At 44.8% G+C, this 18,321-nt stretch overlaps 1 protein-coding gene across 3 annotated transcripts in view; it reads right to left on the bottom strand.

Annotated features, from left to right (window-relative positions):
- kcnq4 (potassium voltage-gated channel, KQT-like subfamily, member 4) overlaps positions 1–18,321 on the bottom strand; it is a 44,645-nt gene extending 26,324 nt beyond the window's left edge. For all 3 annotated transcript variants that reach the window (XM_086194398.1, XM_086194399.1, XM_086194400.1), the window contains exon 1: positions 17,321–18,321. In XM_086194398.1, coding sequence (XP_086050524.1) covers positions 17,321–17,622 — 302 coding nt within the window. In that variant the 5' untranslated portion in view covers positions 17,623–18,321. The remainder of the gene's footprint in view (positions 1–17,320) is intronic.

Here is an 18,321-nt window from a genome sequence, read left to right as displayed (position 1 = left end):
TGGCTGCTGCAAAGGTCGACTGTGATTTAAAAAAAAAAAAAAAAGAGTCAGAGGGCATGCCCTGACTTAACCTGTCAATTTATGCTTCAACTCTTACCAAAGAGCACAAGCAGTGTCGTTGTCGTCGTCGTCCTCCGCTTTATCCGGTGGGTCCGGGTCGCGTGGGCAGCAGATTCAGCGAGGAAGCCCAGACTGTCCTCTCCCCAGCCACTTCCACCAGCTCTTCCGGGGGAATCCCGAGGCGTTCCCAGGCCAGCCGAGAGATATGATCCCTCCAGCGTGTCCTGGGTCGGCCTCGAGGCCTCCTCCCGGTTGGACATGCCTGGAACACCTCCCAAGGGAGGCGTCCAGGAGGCATCCTCACCAGATGCCCAAACCACCTCAACTGACTCCTCTCAACATGGAGGAGCAGCAGCTCTACTCTGAGCCCCTCCCGAATGACTGAGCTTCTCACCCTGTCTCTAAGGGAGAGACCAGCCACCCTGCGGAGGAAACTCATTTCGGCCGCTTGTATTCGCAATCTCATTCTTTCGGTCTTTACCCAGAGCTCATGACCACAGGTGAGGGTTGGAACGTAGATTGACCAGTAAATTGAGAACCTCGCCTTCTGGCTAAGCCTCTTCACCACAACAGACTACTGACGCTGCCCCAATCCGCCTGTCAATCTCCCGCTCCATCCTACCCTCACTCGTGAACAAGACCCCCAGATACTTAACAAGCAGTGTATAATGACTAAACTAAAAGAATGAGACGCAAGTGATCGAAACGAGAAATGAGTTTCCTCCAATGCGGCTCAGCTTTAGAGGTTGAGAAGCTCAGACATGCGGCGGGAGCTCTGAGCAGAACAGCTGCTGCTCCACATCGAGCAGAGTCAGCTGAGGTGATTTCTGTCTGATAGGATGCCTTCAGGGTACCTCCCACTAGAGGTGTTCCGGGCATTCCAACTGGTCAGATGCCTCGTGGTAGACCCAGAACACACAGGATGGATTATATATCTCATCTGGTGTGGGAATCCCCCATGAGTGACAGGAGGGTTGCTGGGAAGAGGGTTAGGTTACCTTCCTCAGTCTGCTGTTGCCTCGACCCGTTTATAGACGAGCAGTTGGAGATGGATGGATGGTTACTCATATAACTCAATTTCAGTACGATTTTTTATGGAGGACTTTTTAGTTTTGATTAAGTGTTTTACATTTCTGTATCGGTACTGAATTACTTAGAGGTCTGAATAGACAGACATGAACCATTAATACATAAACAGCCTGACCTAGTAAAAACAGATTTACCTCCACACAGGGGGTTCCAGGGTTGTTTGCTTATGTGTTTGTTTGCCTTGAGATGGAAGAATCGATTAAATCATGGGTGTATCCAGATCATGGAGCAGATCCAGGAGCTTTCATTACAAGATATTACAGGACATAAGATAGTTGTGTGTAATGGGCCCTTTTCCTTCTTTTGTTGGGAAATGCACTGACATTTCTGGATAATTTCTGGCTGCTGCGAGTGGGCTGCTTTTGCGTAGGTCTGCCCTCTCCAAGTGCCTGATAAGTTTTAGAAAGTTTGGGGACCAAATGTAAATAAACAGATGGATTCTTAATTTTTTCCTGTGTTGCAGTGAGTTTTCCAGGCATGTGTGTATTTATTTGTGCAGTACAGCGAGAGAAACAGAGTGAGGGCCACCTCCCAAAGGCCACCATCAACTGAAGACATGACATCCCACCAGGCACCAATACATCTCACATGTTCTTTACCGTGCAACTTGTTAAAACACAGACCTCTGGAAATAGCAAACTGTCTCCACAGCACCCTTGCTCTGTTGTCGGTTGGTTACCAAGGCCATGACCTCGTGACCCCAACGCTGGAGTTCCTTCTTTGATGGCGATTCCTCTGCTGCATGGGACAGATATGCAATTGCTGTCAGGGAGTTCTACGGTGAAGAGCTACAATCTGTCTGCTGACGTTATCTCTGCTGTCATTGGAGTGAAACACTGGGTCACATGGGGGGCTGAGCGGTAGCGTGTCAATGCTGCTCTCCCTAAATGTTTGTGTGTCTGTCTCTGCAAGTCTTTGTGTAGTTTTCAGCGTCTTTATGTTGAGTGTGACTTCAAGACAGAATCCAGAACCAGTTACATCACCATCCAATGAAGCCCTGAAAACACCACCACCTTCCACACAAGCGTACCGCACACTCACATTGCTTTTGCCACCACAACCACTTCCTGAGCTCCTCCTTTAAGCCCAAGCTAAACAAGCTAGCCACTACTGAGCATTTAAGAGCTTGTTAGGTTTTGTTAGTCCTTACACCTTGAGTAACATCAGAATCTGGGCAAAAGAACTCGGCTAACGTGATGTTTTCTCTTATGGGATAAAGGGTATTATGCCCCCACGTGCTGTTACATCCGCTTGTGGTCAAAACATGATGACATTTTCAGTTAAGTATTACAACTCCATCAAAAACTATTGACCCTTGTTCTCTTAATGACTTCACCACAGGAAGTCTGTTGTCAACGCCTGGACTTCTCCTGAATTTCAGCTCAAAAGTATCTCATCCATGTAGTGTGCGGTGGTGTTTTTTTTTTTTCCTCCTGACACACAACCCCTGGAGGACTAACAAAAACATGAAGCAGGATAAAGAGCATTCATGGAGTTTAAACGTTCTGTCCACATCCCAAGTCCCTCCTTCACGTTACCGCACCATAACTCTCACAGGAGACTTCAGGCGTCACCGTTTGGTCTCAAGGCCAGACTGATGTGGGATTTGTTGTGACTCAATTACATCAAATCAAGTCTACTTGAATCCTCCTTGCTTTCTGACCTGCTTCCTTTCTTCTTCTTCTACTTCTTCTTCAGCGCCTCCTCCTCCTCACTTTAGTGCATCTGAATCTGAGCCAGCACCAGAGTGGGGCCACTTGTGGGTCTCTCAGCCACACCTGCTCCCCTCTTTAACTCATTACAACCAATTAGGTGACCAGGCCAGGCAGTGGAAAGGCAGACGAGAGTGGGGAGATAATACTCCTCTTAATTATTCATTACTCAACTGAATCTCATCCCAGCTCCACCGTGCTACTGCCCAAACCACTCAGTTCTTCTTCTGGTTGCTCTTCTCAATCCCTCTCCTGTCATGTTTCTTTTCCAGATTGTGCAACCAGTGCCACTGGTGGGTGCTGATACTGTCAACCGTAGCTAAAAATATGTCCAACATTTGCCCTGCATGACAAGAACGGTTGAAATTTGGTGTTTTTCTTTGTAGATTACGTTTGAATGTGTACAATAAAGGAAAAAGTAATTGTCAGGGATTTATAGTGTTTGGTTGTCTGATCAGCCAACAAAAATTCACGTCTTTTCCTTCCTGGATTGTCATCATCATCTCCCTGATTTCTGAACCAACACACCCCTTCCGACATGGGGTTGTTTTTAGCCAGCTAAGCCAGCTCAGTTTAAAAACGCCCTGCCTCTTCATGTCAGTTTTTCTTTTTTTTAACACTCTCTTGAGTGGATCACACAGAAAGCACTGGCTTTATAGTTTAGCATGGATCACAAAAACTGAGCGGCCGATAAGAGCAATGTGCTGTTTAAATCAGGATGCTAACTTTGTTATGTCTGACCCTAAATGTCAGTTACAGTAAAGGTCATCGTAGGGAACCTTTTTGACCTGTCAGATACACTCTGTCTATCATGATAGAACTGTTGTTCCCATGATCGTTCTTGATATTTCATTTCTTTAACCAGTAATTCAGCCACAACTTTCTGCTCATTCAAAAAAAACATGCAAGTGAAATGAAGCAGAGCGTGGATTTGTGAGTGTCATAGTACAGCGCGTGACCACAGAGAGTCTAGGAGACCAACCAAAGCAACACTTGTAGCCAAATGTTGCTGATTGACAGAACAAGGAGAGAAGTACAAAAACACGTGTTGTCCTCAGCTTCAGACGACTTAATGTAGACATGTCTGATTGCACAACAATAAGTACCTCGACTACGGCCTTGGGACATTGCTTCCACATCACGTGTCATGGCAGGGGAGACCAAAATGAGAATGAGAGACAGGACAGCGAAAGAGAGAGATAGTGAGAAAATGTAGTGGCTGAGGAGCAGAAAGAGGGGACTGAATAATAGATCGGACCAACGAGGGGACGGCCAGAGGAGGAGAACCAGAATGGAAAAAGCAGAGAGAGAGAGATGGGGTATCGTCTGTGAGGTCTCATCACACACTTGCTGACATTGCTTTAATCTCGAGGCCAAGAGAAGACCAGAGGGCCTGCTAACACACACACACACACACACACACACACTTGCAGAGTGCGAATGGTCACCGACATGTAGGGACAGGCTCACTGTTTTGTGTTTTGGCATCCATGTTTGTTGCTGATTTTTGCAAGGTGAGGAAAATAGAAAAAATAAAAAAGGGACCCCAGGATGACATCATTGTAGAAAAAGTCTACATGTTTGGATTTCACACTGAGCCGTAATACACTCTTGTGCTTTCTGCACCAAAAGATGTTTTGACATCAACTTAAACCTTTTCATCAGCAATACTCCTTCATTTCATTGCATCTCTGCCCTGAATTAGCGTGACATGACACAGGAGCAGCAACAGAAGCAGCAGCGGGGGTGGTAACTTTCGGACTCACTCCCTTCACTCCCTCCTCGGCCTCCTCCTTCTCCCACTGTAGTGAAGTAGCTTGATAGGAATCACAACGAGCGGTGACAGAGAAGATGATGATGAATCACTGGTGCGGTCGTTAACATTTAATTATTGTTTATGTTCTGCCCACAATGCAAATGACCGAGGATTTACAACAACACGCACACATTCACACACAATGTCCATAAACCTACACTTTCATTTAATGTGCACACGTCAATCAAGGCCCTTCCCTGACAGTCAGCACGCTCAGCCACACGAGCAAATGACACACAGGCACACTGCAAAGTCCTTTGTGCAGGCGAGGCAGACCTTATAAATACTGTCCCACATTGTGATTTTGTTTGAGCTCCGTCTCCATGGTGCTGCTTCCTCACATGTTTATAGTGGCTGCCGTTATAAATTAAAATGATCTTAACAACACTTAAGCTAGGCCGTGCATGTGGGTGCAACCAAGCAGGGACGACAGAAGAAAGATGCTGGGGTTTACCAGGAAATGGACAGACGAGAGACAGAGAGAAAGAGAGTGGAAGAAGACAGAGGGAAAGAAAACAAGTTTTGCTTTAAAAGGCCAGTAAGATGTACAACAGCTCTTGATTAAAGTGTACTCTAAAGACTCCTTATCCTGACATATGTACCCATGACACCCAATAATACCTGAAGTCTATGTGCCTGACAAAGGGTTAAACATAATATCAGACAAATAATCAGACCTAAACGCATGGATGGGACACAAGAATCGGCATTTAGGGTTTACAGATTTAACAGCTAACAATTTACAGCTGTTTAAATATGCACATCTACTTTTATTCACAAGTAAATAAGATGGGTGTGTTTGTATGTTTGCCTCCAGGAGGTCAAATTCCGACAAACAACAGTTTTGATAACCCAACATGGCATTTTTTTGTGCAATATTAGATTGCTGAGTATTCCTATTATTACAGTCATTATTATTAGAAACAGTAGTAGTACTAGTAGTAGTAGTCGTCGTATATACTCAGTCCTGAATGGGACTTCTCAAAAATATGAATCCGTGATTTGTCAGCTATTTACTTTGTAGCTTAACCAAAAACAACTACACTTTGGAATATATTTTCAGGCAGCTCAGGATAGAAAAACACATACAATCACAAACAAACGAAAAAAGAAATAGAAAGTCCCTTCTTCATTGGTAATATCACTGCACGCTGTGTGTCCACGGTGTCCCCGAGAGCTCAACACGCGAGCAAGTTCAGAAACCGTCTTCATCAATTTGGCAACATGCGAAGAAGTCCACCAGCACTGCAAATTCCATTACAAAACAACGCAAGACTTTCAAGAAGTCGCTTAAAAGAGATAAAAATGTCTGGATACAACAACAAACATGTATATAATGATAGAGTGTTTTATCTATATGACCCGACCCTTGCAACAATAAATAATGTGTTACATTACTTAAGCCTTTAAGTAGTCTCTTGAGCACTCTTTAAAGGAGTTCCTGCAGCCTTTGACAAGATTTAGATTTATATGGTGAGGAACAGCTGTCATGGGAGGGGTTACAACTCATGGGGATCCAAATAAACTAATGCAAGCTCAACCTCACAACAATAAAATAAATAAATGAGTGGTGCACTGTGACTAACTTTTCTATCTTTCTCAGCATGCCCTCCGGCTGTTCAATGAGAAAAGCAAGATTTCTCACTTTTGTAAAAACAAGCCACATCAGTTAATTCAGCATCAGCTGATAATCAGTGACGTGTAGGTGCCCTGCTGGGAGATCTTGGCAGGCCTGAAGCCACTGATTTATTTACAGTGTACTTTATGGTCCTTGCAACTGCTGGTGACACAGACCCTCAGAGGATGTCCCCAACACTCCAGACTCACATTGAAAACCTCTACTATTGCAATAAGGGCAGCAAGTGGGTGCAGTGGTCAGCGCTGTCGCCTCACAGCAAGAAGGTTTGAGCCCCGGCTGGAGCAGGGGATCTTTCTGTGTGGAGTCTGCTTGTTCTCCCTGTTCCTGTGTGGGTTCTCTCTGGTACTCCAGCTTCCTCCCACAGTCCAAAGACATCAAGAGGGGACGAGGCTGATTGATTCTCTAAATTGACTGTAGGTTTGACTGTGAGTGTGAATGGTTGTCTGTCTTCTGTGGCAACCCAGAAAATGGATGGATGGATGGATGGACTATCGCAATCAGGGAATTTTCTTTGTGGACAGACAACAGAGGAGAGACTGATTGTGACTTATAAGCATGCAGGACGACCTTTGCACACGACTGCAGGCGATTGTTATTGTGCAGGAGACTTCTCCGCTCTGTATACAAACAGGACTTAATGGTGCCACATTCAATAGTGCATATTTACGCAGGGTGACGTCGCAGAGCCGCTTTCTAAAGGTTTGTGACATAATACATTTCCAGTCAAAAGAGAGTTGGCCTTTACTGGTACCAACAGCTCTCACTGCCAAACATACTTTACCTGACTGTTGGGTTGCTGGGTTTTGACAGTCCAGTGTAACTGATTTAAAGCAGTGAAGTGAGAGAGAGAGAGAGAGAGAGAGAGAGAGAGAGAGAGAGAGAGAGAGAGAGAGAGAGAGAGAGAGAGAGTGAGCATATCCCAGACAGCCAGACGAAAAAGGTGTCTGGTGACGTTTTGCAGTGAGATAGCAGGAAGGTAATGTTGATCAAATCAGGATTGTGCATGAGCAGTAAAATTGTTATAAAGCGCTGTTCCACCGGTCCGGCTGAATCGTTCACCGCCGTGACTCGGCGGCACTCTCTCTGTCTCTTTCACTTGAACTGTGGAGGTGCAACTTTAACATGCTGTGTACAATGCCACGGAACCTCAGAGTTTAGGAGCAATCAGCATCCTTGGAGGAGATGGGTGTGCGTTTATGTGTAAAGAGTATACGTTCAAAACAACGTCAAGGGTGGTTCCCGAGAGCGTGAGCTAAATGCTGCTATAGCATCAGTTTTACTGGAAGTAGAGTGTATTTCTTCTTTGAATGAATCCCAAAGCACAGCACTGGAGGCCTTTCTCCCGAGAAAGAATTGCTCATCTGTTGACTGGCTTCAGCCTCTATACGAGTTTGTTGATCAGACCGTTTGAATATAGCCAGACATAGAGATGGTTCATCCAATAACCCGGCCATGTTCGATGGTTTTGTGAAACAAACAACCTGACTCAGATAAGGGGAATGTGACTGTAACTAAAAGGAATTGGTAGTTTGGACGAGAGCATTTCAATCTCCTTTGAGCACAGCAGATACGCTGCAAAACAACATTCCAGAAAGTTAACGGAATCTCTCACCTACGGCATTTTTGTTAAAGGAATGACTGCTGTGAAAAACTGGCACTAACACTGGTCAGTATCGGCATCTCAACTCGGCAGAAATGATGTAATACAGTATCATGCAGGGAGAGATGAAATCATAAGATAGAAGGGAGCTGGGAGACTGCCTCTGGATTTTCGTGGAGTGTTAGGAGCTACTGACTAATCAAAATAAACTCTTGGCATTTCCCTTCAACCCTGCCGACCAAATGCCACAGTATTCCTGGCCTTCTCCAGCAACAATAACATTATATAAACATAGATTACTGCAGATTAGGGGGTGTCAGGACCCCTAACTGATCACCGACCTGCAGGGGAATGATAAAGCATGATAATCTGTGGCTCAAGGTCTCAAGGCTGAGAGTGTGTTTGTGTGTGTGTGTTTGTGTGTGTGTGTGTGTGTGTGTGTTTGCTTGTATACTGAATTTCACCTTCAGCCTTTTACAGATTCTGCAGTCAAGTAAATAAACAACCACAGTTTGCTATCCCCCCTGATGATGATGATGATGGTGTGTGCGTGTGTGTGTGTGTGTGTGTGTGTGTGTGTGTGTGTGCACGCGCGCGTGTGTGCGTGTGTGTGTGTGTGTGTGTGTGTGTGTGTGTGTGTGTGTGTGTGCGTGTGTGTGCGCAAGTGTGTGTTTGGACTTGGCTTTTGTTATATTTTGGAGACCTTTTCTGATATAAACACGAACCTTATCAGGACCCCTAGTCCTAATGGCCGACCAAACACCAGTCCTAATATGGCAGAATGTAATTTCTGAGTTCCTGGTTTAAAGTTAGAGTTAAGGTCTGAATGGAGGTTAGCTTAAGGTAAGAGTTGGGCATCAATTGGTTAGCATTAGTATTAGGGTTTGGTTTAGGTCCACTATGAATGGAAGTAAATACAATGTCCTAATAAAGATAGCTGTGCAAGCCTGTAAGTGTGTGTGTGTGTGTGTGTGTGTGTGTGTGTGTGTGTGTGTGTGTGTGTGTGTGTGTGTGTGTGTGTGTGTTTGTGTGTGGTTGCGTTAGTGCGTTCTGGAGCACACAGAGCGGAGCTGGATATCAGGAGAAACTTGATTCCTAGTTGGCCATCCCAGGACAGACAGTTCCCTCCCAAGGGAGACACATTTTGCCCCGAAAGGAGAAATTAATACAGCGACTCACCTCGCCTCTCGTCTCTGGACTCACTCCTACTCTCCTACCCTGCCTCTTCCTTCATACACAGATCACTCATCTTTGACATACCTTTCCTCTGAAGGACGATCAGGTTATGACCTCAAATGTAGGTTGTTTTCATTGCGCTTTAATTTACTGTTTACACTTTTCCAACACAACGCCCCACCACCTCCCCCTGATGATTGAGAGACCTTTTAAAGTGAGCCAGCAGTAACAAGAATCTGCTCTGCTGAAGTGTCCTTGAGCAAGACACCATATCTCTGTTAGTTCTGGGGCAGCTGTTGTCGAAGGGCACAAGCGGAAAGTGAATTTCCCTACGTGGATCGATAGAGTATCAAAATATCATCATTATTATTAATTCAATCTACTCCTTCCTCCTCCCTCTGCTTGTCCTCTGTGTCACACCACGGTGTCAGCAAGCACCGAGACAATACATCAAGCCAGCGAGGAGGGTAACTTAGTTGAAGAGTGGGACAGACATCAAGACACATGACTTGTCCTCAGTTGTTTTATGTTCTGTGATTCTGCTGATCTGTGTGTCTCGTGGTGAGAGGGATCCCTTCTATGTCCAGGTTTCTGCCTTTTATACGCGTCTTTTTGGGAAGTTTTTCCCTCTCCCTTTTCTCAGCTTTTTTGGGGGGGATAGAGGGGACAGGAGGCTGCACATGCCTTGTACGGATTGTAGGCAAATTCAGATTTATGACTTTGAACTTTATTAATAAAGTGTAATTGAATGATTGATTTAGCTTGAGATGGACAGTGACACACACACACACACACACACACACACACACACACACACACACAGGATGAGAGAGAATGACAAGACAGCATGATGATGTAAAGGAAATTATGGACTGCAATTTGGTAAATGAAGTCCATCCATCCATCCATTTTCTACCTCTTATCCTGTTAAGGATTGCGGGGGGGAGGAGCCTATCCCAGCGTCAACGGGCGAGAGGCGGGGGTCAGCCTGGACGGGTCACCAGTCCATCAGAGGGCCGACACATAGAGACAGACAACCATTCACACTCACAGTCACACCTACAGTCAATTTAGAGACTCAATCAGCCTCGTCCCCTCTTGATGTCTTTGGACTGTGAGAGGAAGCTGGAGTACCAGAGAGAACCCACGCAGGAACAGGGAGAACATGGAGACTCCACACAGAAAGATCCCGTGCCGGAGCCGGGACTTGAATCCGGAACCTTCTTGCTGTGAGGCCACAGTGCTGACCACTGCACCACCGTGCCGCTGCTAAATGAAGTAAAAAATTCCAATTGAAGATTGATAAACTAGTTCCCTTAAATAGTTTGTTCCTTCCCTCTCCGAAGTCTTTTTAATTTCTTGCTTTAAAAATGAAACGCAAACTTGGATGTATGTTTTATGATGGATGTCCCCACACTCAACTTTGACTTTGTGCTTCTTTCCACGACTCTGTCTCTTCAATCTCAAGAACACAAGTCAGCCCGAGTCTTGTGAAATCGTATTCCAACCCAATCCAGTTACTATGGTCTTAATCTCATTAGCAGCTCGACTGGATGTTCGCTGCTCCGTCACTCAAATCAAAGGAAATGCCACAAACACTCCATCACAGGAGCATTACTGGAGCCGCGGTGTGGGTTTTCCCTATTTAAAGAAGTTATTCAGCGTTTCAGGGACCAATTCATTGCACCTCAGTGTTTGTCGACAATTTACGGACGTCAAAATATGTCACGTTGTTTATGGCAGATATACAATTTTGCATATTTTCCTGAAAAGCATTCGACACACATATCTATGAGGGCCTCTCCTGTTTTCAAGCAAGAGCTATGCAACTAGTTAATGAGTTGAATGATCATCTACGAAGCAAAAATGAAAAACATTTATTTCCAGGTACTCAAATGTGACCATCTGCAATTTTCTCAGCTTTTTTGGGGGGGATAGAAATGTATTATCTTTACAAAAGTGTGTCAAAGATTTTAAAACCTACTTCTCCAAACCGATGCTCAAAGTCCTTTAAAGAGAGTGTCTTTGAGACAAGAGTGTCCAGCTAATCAGACCTAAGAGGAGGAGGATGGGAGGGAGGGGAAGTCAATTACAGGGAGCAGCACAGCAAATGAGAGCTTGAGGAGGGAATGATGGAGGAGGGAGAGAGAGAGAGAGAGAGAGAGAAAAAGTGAAGGAAGAGAAAAGGCATTTGGGTCATAAAGGATTCTTAATGGAGCAGAATTTACACAACCTGCTGACGTGAACAGATAAAAAAAAAAAAAAAAAACAGCAGCGGAAAATGAACAACAAGCATCCAATCTGCAGTCCAGAGCAGGTTCAAACCCCACACAAAGTGCCGAGTGGCTTTCTCCCTTCGCCATTTTATGGTGCCACTCTCCCACCCTCTATTACTTAGTCATCAATAAAAACACATTCATGCGCTGACTAAAAGAGGCAAACATCGAAACAAAAAGCTATTTTCTGACGCTACTCAGACAACGCAACCTTAACAATTTTGAACACGTCAGTGGATTCTGGAGGATGCGAGGGGGTCCGTTTTTGCGTCACGTGGTTGAAAACCTGGAGAAGCAAACCAGACTATTTCCATTACCTGGCTGAGAGAGTAGATAAGTTGTCTCGAACTGGGCTCAGATGGACAGAAAAACTCAGAGAATCGACAGATAGAGGGAACCAATCAACAAGCAGTCTGGGCTAAATGAGTTTAATAATGTCAAAGAGGCAATTCACTTTTAATGAAGGGCTCACGAGTGTCGTCACGTCGAGATGCCTGAGTATTTCTAAAGCGCTCTTTGACCAAACTATCACAATCAAGGAGAGCATTAGGCCTTTTGTGAGTATCTCCCTCCACATCTATAAATAATGTGGCTTTAGGCTCAGGCTTTCATAAACACACACCATCGCTGCTGCCTGCGCCATAAAAGGTGAAAGTGAATATATTCCAACACGCAATAAAGGCTGGAGGGTTTATCTGAAAGGATGCGACCGACATTTGGATGGTTTCAAATCAGGGAGACGCACGCAAGAAAGACAAAAACCAACAACAACAAAAAAGACGAGATATTTCATCCTATTTCAAGAAATCTTATGAGAATTTTTCATTTGTGTCGTGCAGATTTTTTTTTTTTTTAACAGCAAAAAAAAAAACCCAACAACAACACCCTGTTCAAGTTCAGCGACGTGCTACTACTATTGAGATATGTTTTAGTTAACATACACAGACATTAGACTTGGAGCTTTGCAGTTGTCTTCAAAACCACAAGCACTATACTTTTATTTTGACAGGCAGTGTGGGACTTGACATGAAAGGGATTTGGATGCATGAAAGTCATCAAGCTCTTATTTAACAAAGCAGGCCAATATTACGGATAATGAGACGGATAAAAGAACTAGCTTCATTGTCAATGAGCCCATCAGGGGGGAGAAGTCCTCGATGTGGAAACACGTCTCCCTATTGATCCCGATACAACTGTACTCTCATTTTTAAATTTTGCTCCAAATCTCTGCTCCTCCTTAGCGTGACATCAATAATTCACTGCTGGTATATTTTCACCCTCCATAGAAGTGAATCAATCACTCTGGCTGGTCAGTACATGTCCTGACTGCTGCTCCCGTCCATCCAGCAACACTAGCAGGGCTGCTCCATCATGGAAAAATGGCACAATCCAGATTATTTTGGTCAGTATTGGAATCGTGACTATTTACCACTGACTTCAGAAATATGCTTTGAAGGACAAAATTATGATTGAAAATATAATTTCATCGCATCGCCATCTCTACAGCTATTGTTGTACATTCCAACCCGGGTCCAGATGAATTTCATACCAAGCTGTGGAGCCTAAAAAAGAGCGAAAGCCGATATCAAGACATGACATTGCTTCTTGGATTTTAACTGCAACGGTAGCGTGACCCAATCATAGACTGCAGCCTGATTTTAGACTGGACCCCAAAGGACCCCTTCTGGGATGAATTGCTCTGGACCCAACAGGCGGCCCCATGTGATGGTCTATATGCGGCACCGCCAATGGTGGAAATGGGTGAGGGGTCAAAGGTGAGGGGAAACACTGTAACTGATCCCAGCACAGCGCGTAAGGCAAGTGTATACACATACTCACTCACACACACACACACATACACACACACACACACACAGAAAGGAGAGGCAGAAAGAGAGCTGAGATGATCAGAGTGAAGAAAATTAATCTTTAACAATACTGATAATTGATCGCTCACTGTAGTCACATCTGTCAAATAGAAGACCAAGGGGGGAAACTCCAGCGCAACCGCCATTTTGGACTGAATACATCAATGGAAACGACACAGACTACACTCTCTACAGGGTGAGAGTCAAGATGACCAAGAGGAAAGTGTGGAGTCAAAAGTGGGGTCTTCAAGTTCCTTGATCATAGTTACCACATATTCACCCCCTTGTCTACTGAGTTTCTTGAATCCCAAATGACAGAGAACGGTGACACGTTGATGACGCAGAGGAGCGACCGAGTTCACTCAAGGTCTTTGTTACGTTCTTGAGATCCGTGCAAATCCAAAAAAACAAACAAACAAACACATAATCCTCCCCCTGACCATCATCAAATACTAAGTAATGACGAAAGGGTTGACAAAAAAAAAAAAAAAAAAAAAAAAACTCAAAAAATATTCCCAAACAGGAAGGTTTCATAATCGGACTCACGGATAAACACTGAATTTTACCCCCCAAAAAACCCCCTCTTCTGTGACAGCGTTAAAAAAAACAACTATTGTAGCAAAATGTGAGTAATTATATGAAATAATTGTAATCACGAGGAGGCTCTCGACTGATGGCAATACAGGAAGTGCCATACAGGAAGCTTTTCATGAGACAAATGCTTCGACTATGCAGTTTCTTAGAAACCTCCTCATCCTCTGTGAGCCCACACTTGCTGCACTTTCTGCAAAGCTCAATCATCAGGCCTCAACCAGCTCAGACAAACAGATGACCCCCCCACCCCACAAACATCGTAGGTTTACTGGCAGTGAAAATTCAAAGGTGGTAAAGCAGTCCACAGCATTTTAATGCGGGTGAACGGACCATAACAAGAAAAGAGGCTCTTAACTTTTCAAAAGCTCCACACGTCATTTAAAACCAGAGCCTTGACAAACCCAGTGACGTCTACAAGAACATTTGTGTGTCTCTTTTACTGAGTCTGAGAGGAAAGGAGAGGAGAGGAGAGGAGAGGGGAGGTAGGAAGCTTCTCATTCACAGAAAATAAACTGCAGGTGTGAAAAAAGTTTGCACTCCTGTAATCTGAAGTGTTAAGAAGGCAGGCGGTAGCCTGTCATTCGCAGGGAGGTGCATATAATGCATCCTCAGTGCAGATGTCACAACAACAAAAACAGTCTTTTGGGACCTCAAAGAAGAATTAAAAAAATTTATATGTAAAAAAACTACTAGGTATATCACTTTTTCACAGTTTTAATGTCGAGGAAAATGTTTCCAGCAATGTTCAAAGCCAGAGGAATCTGTAATTTATGTACATTTACGTACAGTGTTGGGTCAGCGGTCAAGGTGCTGACTTTATGGAAGAGGGAAACATCTTTTGCATGTAACTTTACAAGACAAATATTCACCGATCGTATCCACTGAATCCCACTTTTTTAAGCGATAGGTTTTTGGTGCTGTAACAACCGCCCGCTGCTTGATGCAAAACAATCATGTGAAAGTTGTTTTTGGTTGTTTTTTTTTATTTCAACATGCTGCAAACTGGACGCTTATCATTCGCGTTTGCTGTTGCTAACCTACTGGATTACTGATTTGTATCATTTTTAACGAGCCTTTCATCAAGAGCCACAGCTGGTCTCTGTGGTTCTGAGCTTCCTCGCACACATGCAGATGAGAGACGAGTATCTACCATCCAGTGCAGTTCTGGCAGGGAGCAAATAAACACATTTCGCAAAAAGTTGGCATGTTAGTTGAAAATCTCTTGCGTGCCTTGGTGGATTGTGCGGTTGAGTGATGAGAGCATGACGCCGCTACATAACTTCTTTTTTTGGGTTTTTTTTTTTGCTAGGGCAAAAAACTGTGTTCAAAGAAACGACTGATAAAGCGATGACTTTAAAAAAAGTTCTTGAAAACTCACACTTTAAAGCACAAGTCAGGGTTCTGATGAATTGATGTTTCAGTACGAGTTTTGCTTGGAGGAGAGACAAAGACAAACTCAGTTCTTGAACTACGTATAAATTTATATTTTCTTTTGCCAATTTAAAAAAAAAAAAAAGGGGTGTCATATATTTGAAAGAAAATTTGAGAAATGGTGGGTGTTTTACAGTTGTCATGACACGCTCATGCAGTTCTTCTTATTGCCCTTTTTGGACAACCCTGCCTGTGAGTGTGCTCTCAAGGAGACAGTAGCATCACCCCACTTCTGTACGCACCACGCGCCTGCACACAGAGGCACTCTAGAAGCATCTGCTCCAGCGTCCAGCGTCACGGCGCAGGCTTAATTACAGGATCAAGGGAAGTTAGCACAGCACCCGACACAGCAGAGCTGTGGGCTCAATTAAATTACAATAGATCAACGCTGCCTTAAGTGAGCTTCATGACTTTTCCTTGCACATGGTACAATTCCCAGCGTGCTAAGAGCCTTGCATGTTATTAATCAAAACAAATGCACAGCTCAGCGTGAAAAAATATCATGAGAATGATGCACTCAGCCAGACATACGTGCACCCAACATATTTCATACGCAAGGATTTTTGAAAAGCTATCTTTGAAGAGTAAAGCAGGAGCAAGTTCATGCTGTGGTATCTGAAACTTGATCCGGGCACCTCTGAGCGTTTGCCCTGCCTCTCTGACAGAGGAATAACAACAATGGCAAAGCCGCCAACCGCCCCAGCACTGAGTGATGCCAGGGAGAAGTCCCCAGCAACTACCCTGCAAAGGCCAATTGACAGTGTGTGTGTGTGTGTGTGTGTGTGTGTGTGTGTGTGTGTGTGTGTGTGTGTGTGTGTGTGTGTGTGTGTGTGTGTGTGTGTGTGTGTGTGTACAGGAACAGAAGTAGTTGTGGGTGACTTGAAAATGAAGATGAGAGTTTGCTGGCTTTTCTGACGAGACCACGTATGCACACTGCAGCTCTGCAGAGGGATTTCCCTCTGATATAAACACATGATGGCATTGGCAGAGAGACAGCTGCACTTGTCTAAACGACACAGAGAGCCTGGCCCGGTCCAAGCAGCCTCCACAGATAATGCTCCGTCCAGTACGTGCCAGACACACACACAGCTGGAGGACGGCAGCAGGTGCACAACTGTCCTGGGCTTCACTCAAAATAGCCCCGAATACACTGACACACTTCCAAGCACTGAGTGAACTTTGACTTTCAATTGGACGTATAGGGGCCTCTGTAACGGCAGAATTTGAATCCCAATCAAGTTGTGTAGAGATTCTGCTTTCATGTCCTGGTAAGACGACGAGCGTCGCCTGTTTCCTTAGCAGACGCCGCTGCTCGTGAGCTCATACTTTTCCAGTGTTTACATGTTGTATACATTACGGAGCAAATGGCTGAGAGGTGCTTTCTCTCTGAAAACTTTCTATGCTTGTTTTAGGTTTAGCTGCGTTCACGCAGGGGTCACGATTCCTACGTGTGTTCTGTCTGATGAAAAAGCTGACAACTGCTTCGTCCCCCGTCCCCCCCTTTTTATTACATTTCAACAAATCCAGACAGAAGTTCATTTCATGTGTCATCAGTTTCACTTTCTGCCATGACTGAGGACTTAAACTGATGCATACATCCTCCAACGCCTCTCCTTTCATCGCGTTAGTCAAGAGCTTCAACTTGAAGAGAAACCAAGAGGCACTCAGTGGACTGCCAGCAGGCACCTCCTGCTTGCAAGCAGGCTTTGATTTAAAATCTAAAATGCCAATTACCCCCTTCGGATTGGAGAAATTAGATGTAAAACCCAAAGTAGTCCTTGTGATTGAATAAGACAGAGACAAGTGGTAATTGAACAGTAGGCCCCATGTTGGGATGATGTATGGCACACAGTGGAGATAATTGCAGCACAAGCAACTCTGGTGGTTAATTGGAAAATAAATCAGATGACTGCTGACGTGTGCTGATCAGCGCACATGATTGGAAATGAGTAGCATGTGGCTCTGTTGCTGAGAACGGAAGTAAAACCTGACTAAAAAAGTTATTAGAAGACAAACAGTTGTGCGTGATTGCAACTGATAAAAACACGGATGAACTCACATGAACGCGTGGTAGATGAATGCCCATCCTCTTGGTCGCTCCAGCACATTATACAGACAGTTTTGCAACCTCCTGAAGCGTTTGCTCGAAGCGGAGGAGTTGGCCCGGGGTCCCGGTGGTCCTGGCAGCGGGGTGCCCAGCAGACCTGTTCGGTGAGACGGGTGTCCGCGCTCCGGGGTGGACGGCTCGCTTCTCTCCGTGTGGACAGCGGTGAGAGCCACGAACTCTACGCGCCTGTCGTCGCTCGGAGCCGGTGGCACCAGCATTCTGATGCCGCCGTTGTTTGACGGACTCCCTAGCATCCTCTAGTTACCTACGCACGATTGAAAACTTTTCACTGGAGCGCAGAGGAAAAAAAGTTGAAACCAAGTCATAGCCCGCTTTGTCAGGGCGATGAAGCGGACCAGTCAGCTGCTAAAACACGCGAGAAAACATCATCCCTGCCGTTTTTGTTAGTTATTATTTCGTTCTATTTAGATGTTACAGTTATCTGTAAATCAAACCTCGGTCGCAAAAGAAACGATGCGCAAAACTTGGACAAGTGTGTCGCGCCGTACCGTGACCTTCAGCTACCATCGTTACGCGTCAGATATGCGTGTTATTAAGCTGCACACACACAAAAAAGTCCTCACACAAGCACTACCTCGAAGAACACAAACGCTGCTAGCGTTTCGCCATCACTTAAAAAAAAACAACACATAAGCTGACCATTATACACACTGGAGTGGATGTCCGTTATCCAAATCAAACACCTCGCTCCGTAATAACCGGCACTGTCTCATCGAGCTGTTTCTAGAGTTTTAATTGGCAGACCGTGGTTCGCCACAGCCGCTGAACATCAGCTCGCTCTCCCTCCTTGTGCGCCTCTCCTCCGCTCCGGCAGGCGGGGTGGAGCGCGCAGAAGTGAAGATCAGCAGAATCATGTCAAGAACGGCACAGCGGACACATTCACAAACTCTACAGAAAAAAAAACAACAACAACAAAAAAAAAACCCAAGAAA

This window comes from Aulostomus chinensis, chromosome 22, assembly GCF_037954235.1.
Source record: "Aulostomus chinensis isolate RoL2024-O1b breed Wild chromosome 22, RoL_Achi_v1.0, whole genome shotgun sequence".
NCBI classification, from domain to species: domain Eukaryota; kingdom Metazoa; phylum Chordata; class Actinopteri; order Syngnathiformes; family Aulostomidae; genus Aulostomus; species Aulostomus chinensis.
The sequence above is the reverse complement of the archived record's forward strand: the minus strand, read 5'-3'. Positions and strand labels throughout refer to the sequence as shown.